Source organism: Thamnophis sirtalis, unplaced genomic scaffold (assembly GCF_051295495.1).
Source record: "Thamnophis sirtalis isolate CommonGarterSnake01/CBP01778 unplaced genomic scaffold, rThaSir2_p1.2 scaffold_7, whole genome shotgun sequence".
Lineage (NCBI taxonomy): Eukaryota > Metazoa > Chordata > Lepidosauria > Squamata > Natricidae > Thamnophis > Thamnophis sirtalis.
The window spans coordinates 93,367,141-93,390,900 of record NW_028261387.1 but is presented as its reverse complement, the minus strand read 5'-3'; the positions used below and the strand labels follow the sequence as shown (position 1 = coordinate 93,390,900).

General features: G+C 43.0%; 1 protein-coding gene across 1 annotated transcript in view; it reads left to right on the top strand.

The window, feature by feature from the left end:
- RTEL1 (regulator of telomere elongation helicase 1) overlaps nt 1-23,760 on the top strand; it is a 117,270-nt gene that overhangs the window by 16,744 nt on the left and 76,766 nt on the right. Inside the window, exons 7-13 of the mRNA XM_087720628.1 lie at nt 220-295; nt 5,301-5,385; nt 8,852-8,917; nt 13,134-13,287; nt 15,648-15,686; nt 17,141-17,219; nt 20,173-20,270. Of these exons, the coding sequence (XP_087576754.1) occupies nt 220-295; nt 5,301-5,385; nt 8,852-8,917; nt 13,134-13,287; nt 15,648-15,686; nt 17,141-17,219; nt 20,173-20,270 (597 nt within the window). The remainder of the gene's footprint in view (nt 1-219; nt 296-5,300; nt 5,386-8,851; nt 8,918-13,133; nt 13,288-15,647; nt 15,687-17,140; nt 17,220-20,172; nt 20,271-23,760) is intronic.

The following is a 23,760-nucleotide window of genomic DNA, read 5'->3' as shown; positions in this document are numbered from 1 at the left end:
AGGAAATAAATTAGATTTAGACTATCCAGCTTCTTTTAGCCTGGAGACTAAACCAGAAATCTTGTATTATGTAGTCTTAACATAAAAGTACCAGTGTATTGTCAAGCCTCAGGTGTGCCGCAAAAGGCCTGATGCTGATTGATGAAACACAGGCACAGCGATGGTTGCAATGGTTTTACCTTCCAATACACAACATTGTTTTTTTCCTTTTTCACGTAGAAAAAAGCACCGAGAAAGAACTGATCGAACCCATCCTGGATATTGAAGACCTTGTTAAAAATGGAAACAAACACAGGTCATTTCTTCTTAAACTCTGTCTCGCTTCCTTGGAGATATAGCTCAGCAACCGCAGGGCTTCTTCGTATTCAGCTGAAATGGCGAAAGGGAAACCAGAATTACCAACATAATTTACAGAACCAAAGACGATTTGATGCTTTCTTAGGCTGAGATTGTGCAGAAAGCATGTTTAAGTCATTTGTTGATACTGAGAATGGCCGGGATACCTGTGTTTGCCCCTGGAAACAAAGGCTTGATAGCAAGCCTATCAAGTTATTTTTCTGTGCTTTATTGCGATCATCCATAAAGCAAATTTTATAATGCTCATTATAGGTGACCTTGTGAGAGATTCCTCAGGAATCTATTGTCTCCTCTCTTATTTAACATCTACATGAAGCCGGGGCAAAGTCATTTCTTGGCATAAGTTGTGTTTTATTGCAATGCCGATGACAACTAACAATAGAAATTACACTTAATATACCACCCCATAGTGCAGTGTTTCTCAACCTTGGCAACTTGAAGATGTCTGGACTTCAACTCCCAGAATTCCCCAGCCAGCATTTGCTGGCTGGGGAATTCTGGGAGTTGAAGTCCAGACATCTTCAAGTTGCCAAGGTTGAGAAACACTGCCATAGTGCCTTACCGCGCACTCTGGGTGGTTTACAACAACAGCATATTGCCCCTAACAACCTGGGTCCTCATTTTACTGATGTCGAAAGGCTGGGAAGGCTGGGTCAGCCTTGAGCCCAACAGGATCAAATGCCAGACTCTGGGCAAAGTTTTCCCGCAATACTGCATTCTAACCACTAGTGATAAATCCTTTCCCTGGATCAACCAAGTGATGCTATCAAGGTTCTTTCTTAGTGTTGTGAGGCTGTAAGGAGTGTAAATGGAGGAAGAGCAGAATTAATTTATTTCCATAAAGATCATTTATATTTCATATTTCTTAACTGCCCATTTCTCTCAGAGAGGGGCTATGGATGGTGTACAATATAATCAAATTAACCAGTGGTAGATTTAATTTTTTTTACTACCGGTTCTGTGGGCATGGCTTGGTGGGCATGGCTTGGTGGGCGTGGCAGGGGAAAGATACTGCAAAATCCCCATTCCCTCCCCACTCCAGGGGAGGTTTACTGCAAAATCCCCATTCCCTCCCCACTCCAGGGGAGGTTTACTGCAAAATCCCCATTCATTCCCCACTCCAGGGGAGGTTTACTGCAAAATCCCCATTCATTCCCCACTCCAGGGGAGGTTTACTGCAAAATCCCCATTCCCTCCCCACTCCAGGGGAGGTTTACTGCAAAATCCCCATTCCCTCCCCACTCCAGGGGAGGTTTACTGCAAAATCCCCATTCATTCCCCACTCCAGGGGAGGTTTACTGCAAAATCCCCATTCCCTCCCCACTCCAGGGGAAGGATACTGCAAAATCCCCATTCATTCCCCACTCCAGGGGAGGTTTACTGCAAAATCCCCATTCCCTCCCCACTCCTGGGGAAGGATACTGCAAAATCCCCATTCCCTCCCCACTCCGGGGGAAGTTTACTGCAAAATCCCCATTCCCTCCCCACTCCAGGGAAAGTTTACTGCAAAATCCCCATTCCCTCCCCACTCCAGGGGAAGGATACTGCAAAATCCCCATTCCCTCCCCACTCCAGGGAAAGTTTACTGCAAAATCCCCATTCCCTCCCCACTCCAGGGGAGGTTTACTGCAAAATCCCCATTCCCTCCCCACTCCAGGGGAAGGATACTGCAAAATCCCCACCAAGCCATGCCCACAGAACCGGTAGTAAAAAAATTTGAATCCCACCACTGGTTAATTTGATTATATTGTACACCATCCATAGCCCCTCTCTGAGAGAGATGGGCTCTAAATGCAGATGGCAACCTGGCTGGGAGAACCTTTGCAGGTGTTTGTGTTGAGCACCGGTTGCCCCTATTCCTGGACCAGGCAGCCTGATTCACATCACCACGATTCATGCCTGAGTCATCTTATTTATTTTACCATAATGGACTCCGGATCGGATTCCCTAGAGCAGTGTTTCTCAACCTTAGCAACTTGAAGATGTCCGGACTTCAACTCCCAGAATTCCCCAGCCAGCGAATGCTGGCTGGGGAATTCTGGGAGTTGAAGTCCGGACATCTTCAAGTGGCCAAGGTTGAGAAACACTGCCCTAGAGGAGCTGCAGCTGATTTCAGAATGTAAGTGATGTGGGCAGTTTGGGTCATTTCTCATTACTTCTGTGCAACAATACTGCTCCCAACAGGATTCCGGTTGTTACCTACAAAGCCTTACACGGGCGTAATCTCTGATGATTTGTGGGACTGTCTGGCTCGCATTTTCTTCGCTCGCCTCACCAAATTTAGCAAGAAAGGCATCCTCTGAGTCCCTTAAACAGTGTCACTTTGTTAGGCCCTGGAGTTGCGCCTTCCCTGTGGTGACACATGCTTCATGCAACAACCACAATCAGGACGGTTCTGACCCGATTAGCCTTTCATAAGTTGTTAAAGACCTGGATGGTCTCCCAGGCATTTGGGCCGCATGATTGGGCAAGCTTGGTTAATATTCCTTACGAATTGGATTTCTTTGTGACCTTGGATATTACGTTGTTTGTTAACATTTTTATCTGAGGGGATCCTTGGTGCTCTCTGAGATTGGTTGTTTTCTTGCAGATGTTTCATTACCCAAACTAAGATCCTCGGTGCTAGAAGGGGGGGCGGAGTTTGCATTGATGATGTTACCTATTTTGGGTAATCAAACATCTGCAAGAAAGCAACCAAGCTCAGAGAGCAGCAGGGACCCCTCATTTCAATCCTGAGCTACAAATATTCTCCCATTATTTTTACATCTTGAATCCTGCCCAGATTCACTTTGGGGCAATGGAATATTTTGTAAATTAAACCAAGCCACCTGTGTCCCATTGGGTCATCTTTCCAGAGATATTTCTTTACCTAAACAGAGAAACAGAATGAGCAAGGACAAAAAAAAAAGCAGTAGGAGCAGGGGTGACTTCCAACTTTTTGCTGACTTGACTGCATCACACCTTCCTCTGGCAGCCAACGATGGGATTAATCTACCTGGCCTCCGGACGGCTAGGGCAGAACTTGTCTACTGTCATGCGGTGGCGCAGTGGTCAGAGTGCAGTACTGCAGGCTACTTCTGCTGATCACCGGCTGCCAGCAGTTTGGCAGATTGAATCTCACCAGGCTCAAGGCTGACTCAGCCTTCCCTCCTTCCGAGGTGGGCAAAATGAGGACCTAGATTGTTGGGGGAAAGAGGCTGACTCTGTAAACAGCTTAGAGAGAACTGTAAAGCACCGTGAAGAGGTATACAAGTCTAAGTGCTATTGCTATTGTGTATTGAACAGTAGCACAGGGACACAACACCAAATGACCATAAATGTGCCAGATTTGAATCCCATGGATGCATTCTGTAAATTGGCTCATTTGAACTGCCTTGGTTCAAAAATGATTCCCCCATGCATTCCATCTCACACCGTTAAATGTTACAGTCACAAGAGTTTTAGTTGTATACTAGACCAGTGTTTTTCAACCATTTTTGTGCAAAGGCACACTTTTTTCATGAAAAAAATCACGAGGCACACCACCATTAGAAAATGTTACCAAGTTGACAGCGTGCGTTCTCCTCGCTGCTCTGGTCCTCCGCGATTGTTGCTATGGGCGCACGCATGGGACGTCAGTGACGTCCCTGCGTGTGCTACCTCCCGGCGGTCCCCGCGTTTTTAAAGTAAACGTGGGGCCGCAGGGACTTAATAGAAGCATCCCTGTGTCCCGAAAGCAACTTTCGGGACACAGAGATGTCCCGAGGCAAAAACACCAGGCGGGTGTTTTTCCCACGGCACACCTTACACTATGTCACGGCACACTAGTGTGCCGCGGCACAGTGGTTGAAAAACACTGTACTAGACAATCCGTGGCCCTTTGGTTATTGTTTCAGAGATATTTCTTACCAGATTCCTCAAATGCCTTTTAAGTATCGCTGAATGTCTAATGTATTGGAAAAGTTCTTGAAAATTCAGGAAGATTTTCAGAGATACATCTGCCTTGGAAGTAGCCCAGATTCAACAGTCAAACATCAGGAGTTGACCAGGGGGATTGTTTTATGACATTTTGTATTATGTTGAAAATAGCGTGATAATTTTGATGTCAGAAAATGTTTTATAAAATTTGCCTGATTACAATTTCATGGGGGCCATAGGTCCCAGTTTTTGGCTGCATTCTGTAAGTTAATCTTCTTGAAGTACCTTGGCGTTTTCCCTGTGTAATATTTTCCCTGTAGTATTTTCCCTGAGATGCACCATTTCATTCGATTAAAGGTTACAGACACCAAGAAGACTTTTAGAAGTTTATAGGCAGATAGATAAATAAACTCCCTTTTGTAAATGTGGCTGATGAATAATAGACCTCATTATCTACAGTAAAAGATTTCCTGAACCATGTTCATAGTGAGAGATTCTAATATATTTTACATGTACATAAAAGTATTTATTGGCTCCACATTTCCATCAGTCTGCTGCCAATCTTCCTATATTGCAATATTTTTTTCAACCATGGGAGTTGAAGTCCACACATCTAAAAAGTTACTAAAGTTGAGAAACACTGTCCTATTATATACTCGGCAACCTTCTCAGCCCTTTCGTTCTTTTTGTGCTTTCCCCCTGGTTTTGTGTTCCAGAATGTTTCCACAGACTCAAGGCTTCATTATCCATAGTTTAATTATTCTTGGTTGCAGGCTAAAATGGAACTCATAAATTACAAGGAACAGCATTATGTGGATATTAAGCAATGCTGGAATAGCCCTGCAATTGGAAAGTGGCAGTTATTTTGACTTAATGGCACCTAATGAATTTATGGCCAAGCCACAAGTTAGATATCTTGGCTTGTAGCGTTTTTGTCATTCATTAAAAAGATGGCAGACAGTTCTTGATAAACACAACAAAGCTTTATTGAAAACAATGTAACTCAGAAGGCATTGTGTAATTTTTTTTAATTTCTCTTTAAACAGAGTTTGCCCTTATTATCTTTCTCGGAGTCTGAAACAGCAAGCCGACATCATTTTTATGCCTTATAACTACCTGCTGGACTCAAAGGTATATGTTGTATATATATTTATTTCAAAAGAATCAAACCTGATTTGTATATTTCGGAAAAATGCTCTTTGGTGTTTACAAATTCTGTGACAAAGATAACCGGATGTAGATTGTCAGTTGAATTTGGTTACTAGGGAGCATCTGGGGTTATCTTCACCTGGTACAGAATATAGATCAGCTCAGAGGTTTGTGGTCACAGTGGAAATTATGGAGCTGGCCCAGAATCATCAAATGCCTAGCACATGGATGGCTGTCCTTACGATCCGAGGGCCCATCCACAATTGTGACAGAAGCACTTAAAAAGCTAATGATCAATTGCGTCTGTTTTCATCACTGCAGAGAAGTTGGACTTATTAAGTTAGCTTTCCCCACGCAGCTAATGAATCTGATGAGTTTCAGAGAGAGCAGGAATTTTAGCAACCAAATAGATAATAATTCATGCTGGAGTTTCAGAACTACGTGGCTCATGTTTTCCCTTGTCTCTCAAACCACTGAACTCAACTAGCAAAAATTCTCAGTGTGTTTTTCATTCTTTTTTTCTATCTTTTAATACAGGGCAGTAACTTTACCAGATTTTGTGTTAGATTATGTATGTATGTATGTATGTATGTATGTATGTATGTATGTAGGTCTCTAGTTGTTCGGGTTTTCTCCCGCGTAGAATTGGAGATGTCTTGGCGACGTTTCGACGAAGTCACATTCGTCATCTTCAGGCTGCTGCTGACTACTTCAGGTTTGGTGTTTCCAGGAGTAGTGTGGGATCTTGGCTGTTTGTCCCTTGAAGTAGTCCCCTGAAGTAGTCAGCAGCAGCCTGAAGATGACGAATGTGACTTCGTCGAAACGTCGCCAAGACATCTCCAATTCTACGCGGGAGAAAACCCGAACAACTAGAGACCTACATACTAACACCCGCGAAAACCTCAGAAAACATATATATGTATATATGTATATATATGTATATATATGTATGTATGTATGTATGTATGTATGTATGTATGTATGTTGTATTTGTGCTGATAAATAAATAAAGGGAGACTAGTATAGATCTATTTAGCTGTCATCAGCTAGCCATACCCTTACTGGGATTAGAACCTGCATAAGGGTATGGCTAGCTGATGAGAGCTAAATAGCTTGAAATAGATCTATACTAGTCTCCCTTTATTTATTTATCAGCACAAATACAACACAAATGTAACAAAGGCAACAGTAAAAATATTGGGTTTCTGTCTGGATGGTCTCTTGTGATGAGCCGATAGACAGAGAATGGAAGCAGTGGACTTCCTCCCATATACCAGGGGTTGTAACTCTAAATACATACATACATACATACATATATACATACATACATACATACATACATACATACATACATACATACATACATACATATCCTATATTTTAGCATGGCAATCATGCATATGGAATCATGGAGGCATTTGGATGAAATGACAAAGTCCTCTCTTTATTTGTGTCATATGTTCTGAAGTAAGAGACTGATGGGTCATTTTCATCTGTTAGCGCATAGGTCCCCAACCTTTTTTCCACGGACCAGACGGGCAGTGGCGGGGGAGGGTGGTTTCATATGCTAGCGAGCTCCTGCGCAGATGAAGCTTTGCTTGTTTGCGTGGCTCAGTTCCTAACAGGCCACGAACCACTACCGATCCGCAGCCCAAGAGTTGCGGGCTCCTATGTTAGTGTTTAAGGTTACGTAGATCTGTGATGCTGTTGAACATTGTTTTCCAATGCTGGCTGGGGAATTCTGGGAGTTGAAGTCCGTACATCTTAAAGTTGCCAAGATTGTGTGTGTGTGGGGGGGAACCCACTGTAGAATCTTCATTTATATCAGAGAACATGATTTTTTGGCCTCCCATCAGTGACTCAGTGAATCATTCTGCAGTAGTACTTACTGAGTATCAGACCTATAGATTGTCCTTGGCTTGCTACCACAATTGCAACCAGAATTTCCATTTCTAAGCAAGGCAGTTGTTAAGTGAGTCTTTAATTGTCAGTGTTGTTATCGATGGTGTTACTAATAAATTTTTTCCCTTTAAATCCATAAGTTCTTTTATTTTTTCTTCTTCTGTGTCTTGCCATCTAGGGTAGAGTTCCCATCCATCTAGTTCTCCTTTCCATATTCCACTTTTTCCATTTCCAGACAGAAACCATTCGTCATAGATGTCAGCAGATTTGATTTCTTTGTAGTCATTTTTCTCTTTATTGCTTGGGACTCTACCCTCTATTTTTCCCATTTGATAAGCATCTCCATCCTTTTCATCATATTTTTCTGCTCTAATTTTTCAAACGTTTTCTCAAATGTATTTGATAATTTCTGTATTGCAAACATTATCTCTTGCAAGCTGACAGTTTCTCTCTGTTGTTAGAAATAAGCCATTGTTTCCAGCTGTTAAAACATTGCTGCTCTGACTTGGAAGATTTTTACAAGGTTACACCAAGGTTCACCATGAGATCTCTGGTTAAGGATATACTTCAAAGAACATTTGCATAAACAAATGGTGCTTTACTTCTTACCCCTTTCTATAAACAAACTGTGAAACTTTAAAGTTCCAGACCAAATCAGTAATGAAAATAAAAGTATTTTGCTTTCAGTTTGCTCTCCCTTTGTTGTTAAAATTGTTGCAATTCTCTTTGTTCTTTTTGTATCTTTTAATATTCCAAGTTAAAAAAGTCATGTAGTGATGAATAAGGAGAAGTTTAGTCCATAGGTTGTGAAAATAATAGTAAAAATTATAGAAGAAAACTTGATCCATTCATTTCAAACAGTTTGCATAAATTCCATCCATTAAAATAACGTTTAAAAATCAAGATAACACACTGACCAAAACCATCCAAAGCTTAATTCTGCCACTTATTTCTTTTATTCTTAGATTTAAATTAGCTTTAAGTTTTTTATAAGCAGGCTCTTTTAAAACAGATAAAAATTCCTCACCAGCTGTAAACACTTTCTCTTCCCTTTCCTTCTGTTTTGGAGCTGTCCCTACTTCATCAGCCTGGGGGGTGAGCTTTTAACGCCAGCTGAGAGACCTCCTGCATCAATCAGGGACTTTGCGATGTCCCTGTGATCAGCAGAACGTAGTCTTCCTGTTCACCGTCTCTACGGGACGGTTTAGGTCCGATTGGACCACCCAGCGGTAAAAGTATTGGTGGCGATCTCGGAGCATCGAGATTGAGCGACCATTTCGTAGCGACGTAGGCTCCTCTACCTCTTGTGACCTTCTGACAAGCAACATCAATGGGGAAGCCAGGGTCGCATTACAACAGTGTTACTAACTTAACACCTGCACTGATTCACTTAACAGTTGTGGCAGGAAATGTTGTAAAATGGGGCAAAACCCACTTAACTATCTTGCTTAGTGGCAGAAATTTTGGGTTCATTTATAGTCATAAGCCGAGTGCTACCTGCATTGCAACTAATTGAGACCAAGCATTGTGTTGTTCTCTTTCCTAGAATCGAAAAGCTCATAACCTCGACTTGAAAGGGGCTGTAGTAATACTTGATGAAGCTCACAATGTGGTAAGTAAAAATACAATCAACTTGTTCCTACTTTGTACTCCTTGAAAAACATTTAGGTTCCTTTTTGCAGGAAAGTCTTATTAATCAGCACACACACACATATATATATACACCTATCCTCCACGAGCTGCACTGGCTGCCTATTGGTCTTCGGATACGCTTCAGGGCGCTAGTTGTCACTTATAAAGCCCTTCATGGTATTGGACCTGGGTACTTGAGAGACCGCCTGCTACCAATTACCTCCAATAGACCGATTAGATCCCACAGATTAGGCCTCCTCCGAATTCCATCCACTGGCCAATGCCGACTGGCGACCACCCGGAGGAGGGCCTTCTCTGTGGCTGCTCCGGCCCTCTGGAACGAGCTCCCCATGGAGATTCGGACCCTCACCACCCTCCAGGCCTTCCGCAAAGCCCTTAAAACCTGGCTGTTCCGACAGGCCTGGGGCTGATGAGTTCCTGTCCCCGCTCAAATGGTGTGCCTGTTGAGTTGCTTTTTAAATTGTGGTATTCTCAGTCCATGTCTTTTTTTCCCTATTGTATCCCCTATCCCCCCCCTGACTTGGGTTGTGAGCCGCCCTGAGTCTCCTCGGGGAAAAGGGCGGCATAGAAATATAATAAATTCAATTCAATTCAATATATACTTTTTCAAAAGATCTTAAGAGACAGTCATTAGACAAATTCTTTGACAAGAAAGGATGGAAAGGATGAATCACCAAAAACATGCAGTAGAGCATTTGTGTAATAATGGTAAACTATGTAAAAGGAGCTATTTGGCAGAAGGAGCATATATTTTTTTCTGTTTAATTTGGGGATATTTTACAAATCTCGCCACCTGTCCTTTCAGAATTCTTACATTGAGGTTATTTCCTCTATTACTAGACCTTAGGTGTGGAATGAAGGATATTATTGTATTTTTCTCTCAATTCTTTAGGAGACCTGTTGTTAAAATGTTATTTACCGTATTCTTCAGGTATAAGATGCTCCGAAGTATAAGACGCACCTAGATTTGGGGGAGGAAAACAAGGGAAAAATATAAATATAAAAAGAGCCGAGGTGGCGCAGTGGTTAGGGTGCAGTACTGCAGGCCACTTCAGCTGACTGTTATCTGCAGCGGTTCTAATCTCACCGGCTCAAGGTTGACTCAGCCTTACCATCCTTCTGAGGTGGGTGAAATGAGGACCCAGACTGTGGGGGCGATATGCTGACTCTGTAAACCGCTTAGAGAGGGCTGAAAGCCCTATGAAGTGGTATATAAGTCTAACTGCTATTGCTATTGCTATCTTCCTCTGCCTCCCAGCAATTTGCCTCCTTGCAACAAACACTACAGACAATATACACGGTTTACAAGTTTGATCGCATGTCCCTGGGGATGCTGCAGCGGCTATAAGTGTGAAAAACTGTCATAAGTCATTTTTTTTCAGTGCTGTTGTAACTTTGAACGGTCACTAAATGGACTGTTGTAAGGCGAGGACTACCTGCACCCTTTTGTGGGTTCTGTTGTGACTTTGACAGGTGGAAAATCAAGGATTACCTGTATCATGCTCTGGGAAACATTTCCTCCTTATATATCATCTGCTGAAGATATTACCTTTCCAAATCATTATTATAAAACAAGCTGGTAATAACTCCCTGCTCGAATATTCTGATCTAAGGAATGGTTCCCTTTTATATCACTGTGGAGTCTCGCTTGGCTGTTGCTATGAAATGGAAAAAAAAAACCCCACGAAGTGTAAATGATTAATTTGAAAGGAGAGTGCGTCTTTATAGCAATACCATCATACCCTGCTGAGAAATAACCTAGTTTGTTATCCAGTGATAATTATAAGAATACATTTTTCAATTAAACATGGAGAGGTGGCTTCCGAATTTGGGATGATTGGTATTATTTTGAAAACTGGGAAACCATGTTCATCTGCACTGCGTATCTTTCATTACAGTGCAGTTATGTCTGGTCTCCTTGAGAGGCACGTAATTGTTTTTAAATGCCATGTTTCCCCCCCACTTTCCCCCCTACTAACATAAACAGGCAAAGCTGCCTTATGAGTGCAGGGAGTCCTCAACGTACGACCACAATTGAGCCCAAAATTTCCATCGCTAAGCAAGACATTTGTTAAGTGAACTTTGCCCCATTTTACGACCTTTCTTGCCACTGTCGTTAAGTGAATCACTGCAGTTGTTTTAAGTTAGTAACACGGCTGTCAAGGGAATCTCGCTTCCCCGTTGATTTTGCTTGTCAGAAGGTCTCCAAAGGAGATCACATGACACTGCAACCGTCATAAATATGAAACAGCTGCCAAGCTTCTGAATTTTGATCCCATGACCCTGGGCCCGCTGCAATGGTCGTAAGTGTGAAAACGGTCATGATTCAATTTTTTACAGTGCTGTTGTGTTTTCGAACAATCATTAAGTGACCTGTTGTAAGCCAAGGAATACTGATATATAGAGGAGGGGTGTCTAACCTTGGCAACTTTTAAGGCTAATGAACTTCAACTCCCAGAATTCCCCAGCCGTGGCCTCTGGGAATTGAAGTTCACAAGTCTTAAAGTTACCAAGGTTGGACATCCTTGTTATATAGCCGTTATGGCAAACCTATGGCACGTGTGCCAAAGGTGGCACGCAGAGCCCTCTCTATGGACATGTGTGTCGGTGCCAGCTGCTCTTCTGGTTTAAAAAATGGGGAGTTTTTTCGGGCCGTTTTCAGGCGGAAAATGGCCTGAAAACGATCTGGAAAACAGCTCAAAAATGCCCCGGGAAATGCCCCAAACACAGGCATGTGTCCACCAGCCAGCTGGTATTCAGGTTTCCGTTGCTCGCACACATGCATGCACATGCATTCCGGTGTGGGCACGATGCTGAAAAGGCTCACCATCACTGTTACATAGGATTAAACGACTAACAGCTTCACTGTGGGAAAGAATTGGATATTATTAACTCTTTGTTTCGGAACTATCTGCTATCGCCCCGTGCTACCACAAAGAGACACCATCCTTAAGTCTTTTAATTTGAAGCAGGATGGAGAATATTAAGGAGTCTGAAGTTATTTTAGGGTTTTCCTGAAGTAATACATCAAAAATATAACATTTCCCCCTTGAGGAAGAAAAAATTGTGCAACAATTACGCCTTGTTCTGAAGCATCTGGTGTTGATTGACAACAGCAATCAGAAGGGAGGACAGGAAGATTTGGATCCTGCTTGAAGTAGCCAAATAAGCATATTTTAAAAGGGATAATTTTCTTTTTATTGATTCTTATGTGCCAGGCCTGCAGCCATGTTCCTTTTGGATCTTTGGCCTGCCACACTACTGCAATGCGCTCTACATGGGGCAGCCCTTGAAGAGCATTCGGAGACTTCAACTCGTCCAGAATGCAGCCGCGAGAGCGATTGTGGGTGTACCCCGATACACCCACGTTACACCTATCCTCCGCGAGCTGCACTGGCTTCCGATCGGTCTCCGGATATGCTTCAAGGTGCTAGTTATCACTTATAAAGCCCTTCATGGTATTGGACCTGGTTACTTGAGAGACCGCCTGCTGCCAATTACCTCCCAAAGACCCGTTAGATCGCACAGGGTTGACCGCCTCCGGGTTCCGTCTACCAGCCAATGCCATCTGGCTACGACCTGGGGGAGGGCCTTCTCTGTGGCAGCTCCGGCCCTTTGGAACGAACTCCCCGCAGAGATCCGGACCCTCACCTCTCTCCAGGCCTTCCGAAAAGCCGTTAAAACCTGGCTTTGCCAGCAGGCCTGGGGTTGATGAGCTCCCTTCCCCTCTCGACTTGTGTGACTGTTGGCTATTTTAAATGCTTGTTTTGTACTTGTGTGTTCCCTTCCCGCTTGAGTTGTTCGCCGCCCTGAGTCCCTGCAGGGAATAGGGCGGCATATAAATAAAACAAATCTCAATCTCAATCTCTATTCTGCTATGCTGTTTCTATAGTGGGGAAATGGGAGGGGGGATGGTACGGAGTAGAACGTTAGGTAGCCAAAATAAAATTCCTTCCTAGATTGCCAAGGTCATCCTTTGTCCTGGCATCTCTGCACCTGACTGGAACTGGATGGGTGGAACTGCCAGCATGGCAGCGGGAGATTGGACTCTAATTTAATTTTGCCGCTGTTTTTGCAGCACAAGAATTGCCCTTGCACAAACATACTGTTGCACAAAGTAAGTGTGCAACTGATGAACTGCAAGTGTTCATCATTGTTTTCTTCTTCTTTTCCAGGAGCAATTGTGTGAAGAAATGGCCTCCTTTGACCTGACTCCCTATGACTTAGCTTCAGCCATTGATGCCATTAACATCGTCCTAGAAGAGCAATCCAAAAAAATTGAACAGAATGAATTCAACGCTGAATTCAATATGGAATACGGCAACTCAGGTAGGGTTGCCTCCACGCACAGGAACCTACAAACTGACTGTGCCACCTAAGAGTGGAGGGCATGGTTTTATACAATAGCAGAGATGGAAGGGACCTTGGAGGTCTTCTAGTCCAACCCCCTGCCTAGGCAGGAAACCCTATATCATTTCAGACAAATGGCTATCCAGCATCTTCTTAAAGACTTCCAGTGTTGGGGCATCCACAACTTCTGGAGGCAACTTCTGTTCCACTGATTCATTGTTCTAACTGTCAGGAAATTTCCCCTCAGTTCTAAGTTGCTTCTCTCCTTGATTAGTTTCCATCCGTTGCTTCTTGTTCTACCCTCTGGTGCCTTGGAGAATAGGCTGACTCCCTCTTCTTTGTGGCAACCTCTGAGATATTGGAAGACTGCTATCATGTCTCCCCTGGTCCTACTTTTCATTAAACTAGATATACCCAGTTCCTGCATCCATTCTTCATATGTTTTAGTTTCCAGTCCCCTAATCCTCTTTCTTGCTCTTCTCTGCACTCTTTCTAGAGTCTCCACATCTTTTCTACATCGTGGCAACCAAAACTGGATGCCATATTCCAAGTAGTTTTGGTCGCCACAATGTAAAAAAGATGTGGAGACTCTAGAAAGAGTGCAGAGAAGAGCAACAAAGATGATCATAGTACAGCTAGTCCTCAACATACGCCATTTAGTATAGTATAGTCTTTATTGTCATTGTATAAAATAAATACAGTGAAATTGGCCAAAAAAAATCATTTGCCATGATGGTTGTAAAATGTGTCAATCACATAACCCAATCTGATTTCACAATGGTTTTTGTGACGGTAATTAAGCAAACGTGGTTGTAAGTGCAAGCATCTCAGTTGTAAGTCTCAATAAAGGAAAATATTGGTAGCTCAGGATTGAAATGAGGGCTTCTTGGGGCTATCCGAGCTTGCTTGTTTTCTTGCAGACATTTCACTACCCAACTAGGTAACACCATCAGGACGTGTTGTAAGGGTGAACCATTATAAGTAGTCGTCGACTTACAACAGTTCGTTTAGTGACCATTCAAAGTTACAATGACACTGAAAAAGGTGACTTTTCCCACTTGCAAGCGTTGTCGCATCCCCAGGGATATATGATCAAAATTCAGACGCTTGGCAATTGACTCTTATTTATGACGGTTGTAGTGTCCCGGGGTCATGTGATCCCCTTTTGCAACCTTCTGACAAGCAAAATCAATTGGGAAGCCAGATTCACTTAACAGTCTGATGAATTTAACAACTACTATGATTCACTTAACAACTATGACAAGAAAGGTCATAAAATGGGGCAAACTCACTTAAATGTCTCCCTTAGCAACATAAATTTTGGGCTCAGTTGTGGTTGTAAGTCGAGGACTACCTGTATTTGCTATGGGTGTGGTTTTGCCAAAAACCAGGTGCCGGTTTTCAGCAAAACTGTTGTAAAATGTGACCGGTTGTAAGTTGAGGACTACCTGTAAGCATATTTTTCCCTTGTGTTGAAAGGATAGTTGAGTGGGTGGGACATTCTGAAGACAATTTAAGCATCCAAATAGCTACAGAAAGTAGAAAAAAATATTAAACTGATCCCAAACTCTTTTAAGACTTTAAAAATCTACAAAATGTTGACACCAGCCGGAAAAATACTCGAAGCAGTGACATTTTGTAGTCAGAGAATCCAATCCCAGTTAGCCATCAAGTACAGTAGTTCTATTTTAGGCTAACTGAGGTTTCATCAGTCATCAAAGATAGTAGAAAAGAACGCATTGCAAAGTTTGATTTTTTTTTCTATCCTGGATTTACCCTTGATTTTAAATAAATGATTCCGAGATGACTTAGAAAGAAATCATCTACTCACTGTCTCTTATGTTTATGCACAACCACCGCTGTTTTTTGGTGGAGATTTGGCAAAGGGGGTGATAAAACTGTAATTCTGGGCCAATTGGGGGCACAGGGATTTGAAGGGGTTTCTTTTTTTGTCAAACGATGTAGTTTCTTTCTTTTTTCCCCAGTCTCAGGGAGTAATCGAATTCTGCATGACTTCATAAACATAACATACTGTTGTTACTGTTCTGCAGTGGGCACAACCTATCTGTGTGATTGTGCGGCATGGCTGTTTTGAAACTGAAGTGGCTTGCAAGATTCCTGTAGATGTTCTTGAACGCCTTCTTGTCTTTCATTTTTTGGCCCACCACAGAAATCTGAAATAAATCTCTTAATAATAGCTGGAGAAATCTGAAATAAATCTCTTAATAACAGCTGCAGATATATTACATGAATATTTAACTTTATATGAATATATGGAATGATAGAAAAAGATGGCATCTGTAAGTCTAAACTGAAGGAAAACTCCTTTTCTTAAACAGGACTGAACATGGAACTTGAAGATATAGCAAAAATAAAGCGTAAGTACCTTTTTCCTTGTGGAGTTTAGCCAAAATAATCCGATACGGGTAGTCCTCGCTTAACACCCACTCATTCAGCAACTGTTCAAAGATACGACGATACTAAACAAGGGAGACTTACAACAGGCCCTCATGATTATGGCTCTTGCAGTGTTCACAGTGTCATGTGATTGTGACTGAGGCACAATTGTATACCAGAGTGTCCTGCAGTCATGATCATCACTTCCGATCTTCACTACCAGCTTCTAACAAGCGGTCAATGGGGAAGCCTGCAGGAAGTCACAAATGCTGGTCATGTGACTGCAGGAGACTGCAACCACCTAGGATTCACCTAACAATGGCAACTGGAACTGCCAGAACCTCTGTCGTAGGTCAGTGCAGTCATATGACATGGTACCGTATGATCACATGGCTTAGGGATGTAGTTCCCTGCCCCGGTTACCATCGGTAAGGAAAGACAACCTGTTCCAAACTTTGAGCAGTGTTCAGTTTTTGATTTGACCATTTTAGGATTTGATTGTGTGAAAGTTTGAGCTACATGTAGTTTAAAATGAAGTTGTAAACTTAACAGAATCATTTAGATAAGAAGGGCAGCATCAGCCACAAGAAATCAGGAGCCAGGGTTAGGTCCAAAATGAACACAAAATGAGTTTATTCCATGCTACCTCTAAATAAGAATCTGAACTAAATAATTGTGGTCTGCCAGCAGCCAGCAGAGCTGGCAACAGATTCGGACAGTGAGGAGGTTGGGGAGGAACATGGGCCAGTCCTGGAGTCTGGGGAAGGCTCTGAGGAGGGCTCTGTGTCAGAGGCAGAGAGGGGGCCAGAGCTGTATGCCAGTTATCAGCTGCCTTCAGAGTCAGACATCAGTGAGGCAGAGGAACAGTTGGAGCCTGTTCCCAGTGTGTGCATGAGCAGAGTTGCCAGACGAAGGGAACTGCTAAGGAACAAGGGTCGACTTGGGAGTAAGGCCACAGGTGGACAGTGAATGGCCCCTCCCAGAGGGAATAAAAGAGGAGTGAAAGAGGGGTGGAGTTTGCAGGAGACCATTCGTTCATTCCTGCATTCTTGCCACGTAATGCAGCATCTGAAAGATACTGGCCTGTCCGCTCTCCAAGCCTGAGAAAGGTCGGTAATTGTGAACTATCTTGAAAGACTTTGGGAGAGGAAAGGCTTTGCTGGAAAGGAATTCACTGTAAATTAAATAAAAAGGGTTTATCGGGACGAGGACTCGGCTTCATGCTGCTGGGGAAGCCTCGATCAGAACACTAATAGGCGGTTCAAGGCAAGTTGGTGGTAGATTAAGTCAACGGAATTGAAGGAGGATTGGACTTGGATCTCTTGTGGACAAGAAGGGATTCCGAACTGATGACGAGCTTGACCCCTCCCCCCAGGTCAGCATCCATCGGTAACCAAATTAAATTTTAACCCCTTTTCCTTTATGTGCCTTAAAGGGATTCTCCTGCAGCTAGAAAGTGCTATTGACGATGTAAAATTCTTACCAAATAAAAACGGATTCACGGCAGATGGAAGGTATGTTTCAATTTTAAAAACAAAAACAAATCTCTTCCAACTTGGTCTTACTGTAATCTTTTGTTTTTGCATGCTTCTCCTTTGGCCCGCTTGTTCCAACCACAACCGGGACCCGAAAATTCCCCATTAAGCAAGGCATCACGACCTTTTTTGCTTCAGTCGTTAAGTGCATCACTACGTTTGATAGGCAAGATGTCATGTGATTGCAGCTTGCAGCTTTCCCAGCCATCTTCCGTGCATCTCCACTCGCGCAAGAGAGAAGATAAGCCTATCTCTCACGTGGCCCAGTTCCAAATAGATAGTGGCCCCGGGGTTGTGGACCCCCTGATCTAGAATTTGATGTGGAACCTTGCAGTCATATTGAGGGGAGGATACTCTGCCCCATAGTACTACCTACCTTTGATGCTAAGGCTTAAGAGAAATCAGAGAACTCCGGGTAAAGAATAGCCACAATACTAAGAGCGATATAAAGCAGGGGTACGTTCCTTCCCAGCTGACACACGCCAGGCTGAAGACCAGATGTAATTCTGAGCAGCTCCAGGCAGTGGGTCTCAAGTGGGACCTATTCCTCTTTTGGGGAACTCCTGCTAATGAGCAGATCTGCCATCTTAGTAAAAACGAGTTCGTTAGGCATACCTGAGACTTTAAGGCGCTCATTTCGACTCTTAAAAGAGCATTCCCCTCCTTCCATATAAAAGAAAGCACCCAATGTCCCTTCTCTCTCCATATCGTCCCAGTTTGAGTGCCATGGAAGGATGCTGCATTTCTTAGATCTTTAATGAAGCACATTTAATAATTAAAGCCAGAGCATACTTTCCTTGGCATTTGAGAAAACTGAAATACTGTAATACAAGAAAGACAAGTCAGTCAGTCAGTCTGTCTGTCTGTCTGTCTAATCTATCTATATCTATCTATCTCTATCTCTATCTATCTATCTATCATCTATCTATCTATCTATCATCTATCTATCTATCTATCTATCTATCTATCTATCTATCTATCTATCTATCTATCTATCTATCTATCTATTTATCTATCTATCTCTGCCTACCTGTCTAATCTATTTATTAAATGTATTTTATTATTAATAAAAATTTGAGGAGACTGCACTGCTTATGATATAATAAAAGTAGAAATATAAGAACCATTATCAATATAAAAATGGGTTAAAATGGTGGGCTCCTTGGTGATGTTGGTTAGCCATTTGTCTGAAATGGTATAGGGTTTCCTGCCTAAGCAGGAGGTTGGACTAGAAGACCTCCAAGGTCCCTTCCAACTCTATTATTCTATTCTACTCTACTCTATTGGTGCTCTCTGAACTTGGTTGTTTTCTTGCAGACGTTTCATTACCCAACTAAGTAACATCATCCATGCTAGAAGGGTGGTTTAGCAGGTAGGAGGAGAAGGAGAAGTGGGAGGGGGAGAGAGAGAGGAGAAGGACGGGAGTCCTTGGTGCTTTCTGAGCGTGGTTGTTGTCTTGCAGACATTTCATTACCCAACTAGGTAACATCTTCAGTGCATTGATGATGTTACTAGTTGGGTAAGGAAACATCTGCAAGACAACAATCAGGTTCACAGAGCACCAAGGGACCTTGCGGTTGAAACCTACAAATATATCTCTTCCATCAGATTAAAATGACAAATTATTAAGTAGAGTTAAGAGATCCCAGGTTAGCAGCAGAGGCGGTGTCTTCTTGGTCTCTGCACCAACCACTCCAGCCTGCAGCTTCTCCATCGGGCCCCCAAGCCAACCGGCAGAACCAGGTTTTAAGTCCCTTTCTGAAGACCAAGACGACGGAGGTTGATCTCACCTCCGGCAGCAAGATGTTCCAAAGAGCAGAGCCCCCGGTAGAGAGGGGTCTCCTAGACCTCCCCAGCCAAAATTCCTAGGCTGATGGGGTTTGTAGTAAGCTGGTTTTGCCAGAACCATTGGCAGAGCCATAATCCTATGCTGCCTTCCCTTCAGCAACTCCGGGGAATGGCTGCTATCCTCCTCCTCCTCCTCCTCCTCCTCATGTTACCAACACAAAAACCTTTGATTTAGGTTAGGCTGAAACATTTGTGTTGTAAACACATCAACTTCCCTCTTGTTAAATCAGGAAATTATTTCAGAACAGTTTGTTTTAATACGAAGATGCACCGTTGATCTCTGCAGGTAAACCTGGGATAAGCTGTTGCAGAAAGAGGCTGTGCTTTCTGCTAACTTATACTTCCAATGAGACATGGAGTTATAAAACATACTATTTTGTCTTCTCCCCCACCCCCCTCCTTTTGACTCCAGTGTCAAGTGTGGGTGGCATAGTGATGATTTATGGCAAGTTTTAAAAAAAGATACCGTATTTTTCGGAGTATAAGATGCACCAAGGTTTTGAAGAGACAAATATTTTTAAAAGGTTTTTAGACTCTGGAGACCTCCCCAAAACAGCCTGTTTTTTCACGAAAACGGGCCTGTTTTTTTGTCAAAAAAAAAAGGGCATGAACAGTCTTTAGGAGGCTTGTAGAGTGCACCTGCCCCCCCCCCCCCAAATGAGGAAAAAATGGGCCCGTTTTTCATCAGAAAAAGGGCATGCATAGCCTTTAGGAGGCTTATAGAGTGCTCCTGGGGCCTGGGGAGGGGGAATGAGCAAAAAATAACCAGTTTTTTGCTCATTTTTACCCTCCCCAGCCCCCAGGAGCACTCTATAAGCCTCTTAAAGGCTATTCACAGACATTTTTGGAAAGGGGGTTTCGGGAGGTCAAAAATGCTGTATTCCGTGTATAAGGCGCACCCAGATTTTCACGCTCTTTTTTGAGGGGGAAATGGTGCATCTTATACTCCGAAAAATATGGTAATTGGATTTTGTAAGCGAAGAATAACAGCATGCTTTTCATCCTACAGGGAAAGGAAGGCTGTTTCCTTTCAGGATGTACTAAAAATACTTTCTTAACAATATGTTTCTGCTTGAATCTCTAGCTACATATTTGAGTTGTTTGCAAAGGCTCAAATCACATTCCAAACCCAGAATGCTCTCCTTGGATCCCTGGAACAAATTACGCAGTATTTAGCTGGCCGTAAGTATATACCCCAGTTTTACAGGGGGAAAGATGTCTTGCGGAAGATGCGAAAATGGAATAATAATGATGGTTGCAGCGTCCCGGGATCACGTGATCACCTTTTACAACCTTTTGACAAGCCAGGCCAATGAGGAAGCCAGATTCACTTACCAGTTCTGTTACTAACTTAACCACTGAAGCGATTTAGTTAACAGCTGTGGCAAGAAAGGTTGTAAAATGGGGCCAAATTCACTTAACAAATGCCTCACTTGGCAGCAGAAATGTTGGGCTCAGTTGTGGCCATAAGTTGAGGATTACCTCTATTTACTAGAAAGAGTGCAGAGAAGAGCAACAAAGAGGATGAGGGGACTGGAGGCTAAAACATATGAGGAACAGTTGCAGGAACTGGGCATGTCTAGTTTAATGAAAAGAAGGACCAGGGGAGACATGATAGCAATCTTCCAATATCTCAGGGGTTGCCATAAAGAAAAGGGAGTCAAACTATTCTCCAAGGCACCTGAGGGTAGAACAAGAAGCAATGGGTGGAAACTAATCAAGGAGAAAAACAACTTAGAACTGAGGAGAAACTTCCTGAAAGTAAGAACAATTAATCAATGGAACAACTTGGCTCCAGAAGTTGTGAATGCCCCAACACTGGAAGTCTTTAAGAAGATGTTGGATAGCCATTTGTCTGAAACGGTTTCCTGCCTAGGCTGGGGGTTGGACTAGAAGACCTCCAAGGTCCCTTCCAACTCTGTTGTTCTACTACCCACCCAGCTGTGTTCTGCACCAGTTGAAGTTTGCTACTGCTCTTCAGGGCCGCCCCATGGAGAGCGCATTGCAGCAATCTAAGCAAGAGGTTGCAAGAGGACACGGAGGAAGGTCCAGAAACGGGCCGAAGCTGATCAATTGGCTAGTTTGGGCTGTATTGCATCAAGGTAGCCTGGCATTTTTTTTAAGCAATTACATTGATATGTCAATCATCTTAATTATTAGAATGCTAGAATAGAATAGAGCTGGAAGGGACCTTGGAGGTTTTCTAGTCCAGCCCCTTGCTCAAGCAAGAGAACCTATACCCATGATGGCGTACCTATGGCACACATGCCACAGCTGGCACATGGAGCCATTTCTGAGGGCATGCAAGGCATTGCCCTGTCAGCTCCAGGGCACATGTGTGTGCTGGCAAGTTGATTTTCGGCCTCGATTTTTGGCCATTTTTCCCTGAAGCCTCCGGAGGGCGAAAAACAACCCAATGTGCAAACTGGAAATCCATTCCTTGCCCTCCAGAGGCTTTAGGAGGCTTTCCTGAAGCCTCCGGGGGGGCAAAAACTGGCCCAGTGCACCTCTTAGAAGTCCAGAGGCTTCAGTGAGGCCTGCACACATGCTTGGGGGGATTCTGCATGCATGCGCGGGGGCATTGCTTTATGGGTGTGTGCACACACACACACACACACAACCCCCCCATGCTCCCCCACGCTTTTGGCACGCCTCGACAAAAAGGTTAATCATCACTGACCTATACTATTTCAGATAAGTGGCTGTCTAGTTTCTTCTTTAAAACCTCCAGTGATGGAGCACGATTTCTGAAGGCAAGCTAATTTTTATTTAATATTTATCCTAAATGGGAGCTCTGTTGCTATGAGTTTTATACAGGTAGTCCTCCATGTACGACCACAATTGAGCCCAAAATGTTCAATGAGACATTTCTTAAGTGGATTTGGCCCCATTTTACGACTTCTTGCCACGGTGGTTAAGTGAATCCCTGCAGTTTTTAAGTTAGTCACATGGTTGTTAAGTGAATCTGGCTTCCTCGTTGCCTTAGTTTGTCAGAAAGTCGTGAAATGGGATCACGTGACATCGGGGACACTGCAACCGTCATAAATTGGAACCAGTTGCCAAAGGTCTGATTTTTCATCCCGTGACACTGGGGATACTGCAACTGTCGTGAGTGTGGAAAATTTCATAATTTCGTAATTTAATGAGCTTATATGCCGCCCAATCCCGTAGGACTCCGGGTGGCTTACAAATACGAGATAAAATAAAAATAACAAATAGGGGAGAGAAAACGAAAAACAGTTTAAAAAACACAACATACATTTGGCTTAGCTGGGGGCTGGACCTAATTTGTAGATCAACAGCCCCAGGCCTGCCGGAACAGCCAGGTTTTTGGTGGCTTTTTGGAAGGCCGTGAGAGTGGGAAGGGTCCGGATCTCTGCGGGCAGTTCGTTCCACAGAGCCAGAGCAGCTACAGAAAAGGCTCTCCCCCGAGTGTCGCCACCCGGCATTGTCCGGTCGATGGCACCCGGAGGAGGCCTAGCCTGTGAGTTCTTATCAGCCATTGGGAGGTATGCAGCAGGAGGCGGTCTCTCAGATATCCAGGTCCAAGTCCATGTAGGGCTTTAAAGGTAATCACCAGCACCTTGTAGCGCTATCCATTAATGACAGATCATTTTGAAACCATTTCTATGGAATATGTTAAGTGTTTTTGCCAGGTTGTGACCTGCTAAATCCAATTTTCTGTTTCCAGATAATCCACTTAAGTACTCCTCTTAAAATTGAGAGTAAACAAAACTGTTCAGAGGCATTTGGTCAGACACATATGCCAGTTATTAAAGAGGTTTAACCCAAAAACCTTTGAGATGCATATATTAAAATTAACTCGGTTAATTTGATTCCTACATTGGCCGTAGTCTGAATCCTGTCAAGTGTGAATACAGTATCTGAGTCATCTCAAATTAGCAAGAAATTGTAAAAATGTTTTTGGAGCGGTTCCTCTGTAACCTTTCAACCTATTTGAATTACAAAGTGATGAGTTTCCACTTTTAAGGACACTTGTGTTTTGTCGTCTCCCCTGCCCCTTTGCTGGTGACCTGATGTCTGTTGTGACTTCCCGTATCATTTAATTGCATGGCTGAATGACGTACTGTTGTTACACACGCTCCCCAGTTCACCTTATGGTCACAAACTCAACACACAGCCCTGGTCATTAGCCACACTTGAATCATATTCAATAGAAGACTGAGGCACAACCGTTTTGGGTTTTTTGGGAGGACCAGGAGACAAAGTAAATTTAAAATAACACAACATTTTACTGGTCAGTCAATCAGGATAGAGCTGGAAGGGACCTTGGAGGTCTTCTAGTCCAACTCCCGTCTCAAGCAGGAAAGTTACTTTTTCTTTTCTCTCGCTCACTTCTTCCTTTTCCTTTTTCCTTTTTCCTTTTTTATGTAGGTGTCATGATTAGAAGTTGGATAAGAAAGAAAGGGAAAGGTTTTTTTTAAATAAAGAGTGATATGATCAAAAGCTAGAATAAGTGATAGAAACAAGAAAAGGGGGAACATTCGTGTAAAGCTTTTATATAACAAAATGAAAGTAATAACAAGAGAAAATGTGGAATAATTGAATAATGAGACTATACGTTACTATAAGTAAGCGTTATTATTAGAAATATATAAGCGGATTGAATGCAAGGATTATGATCAATTTGATTAGTTTTATTTGTATTAGA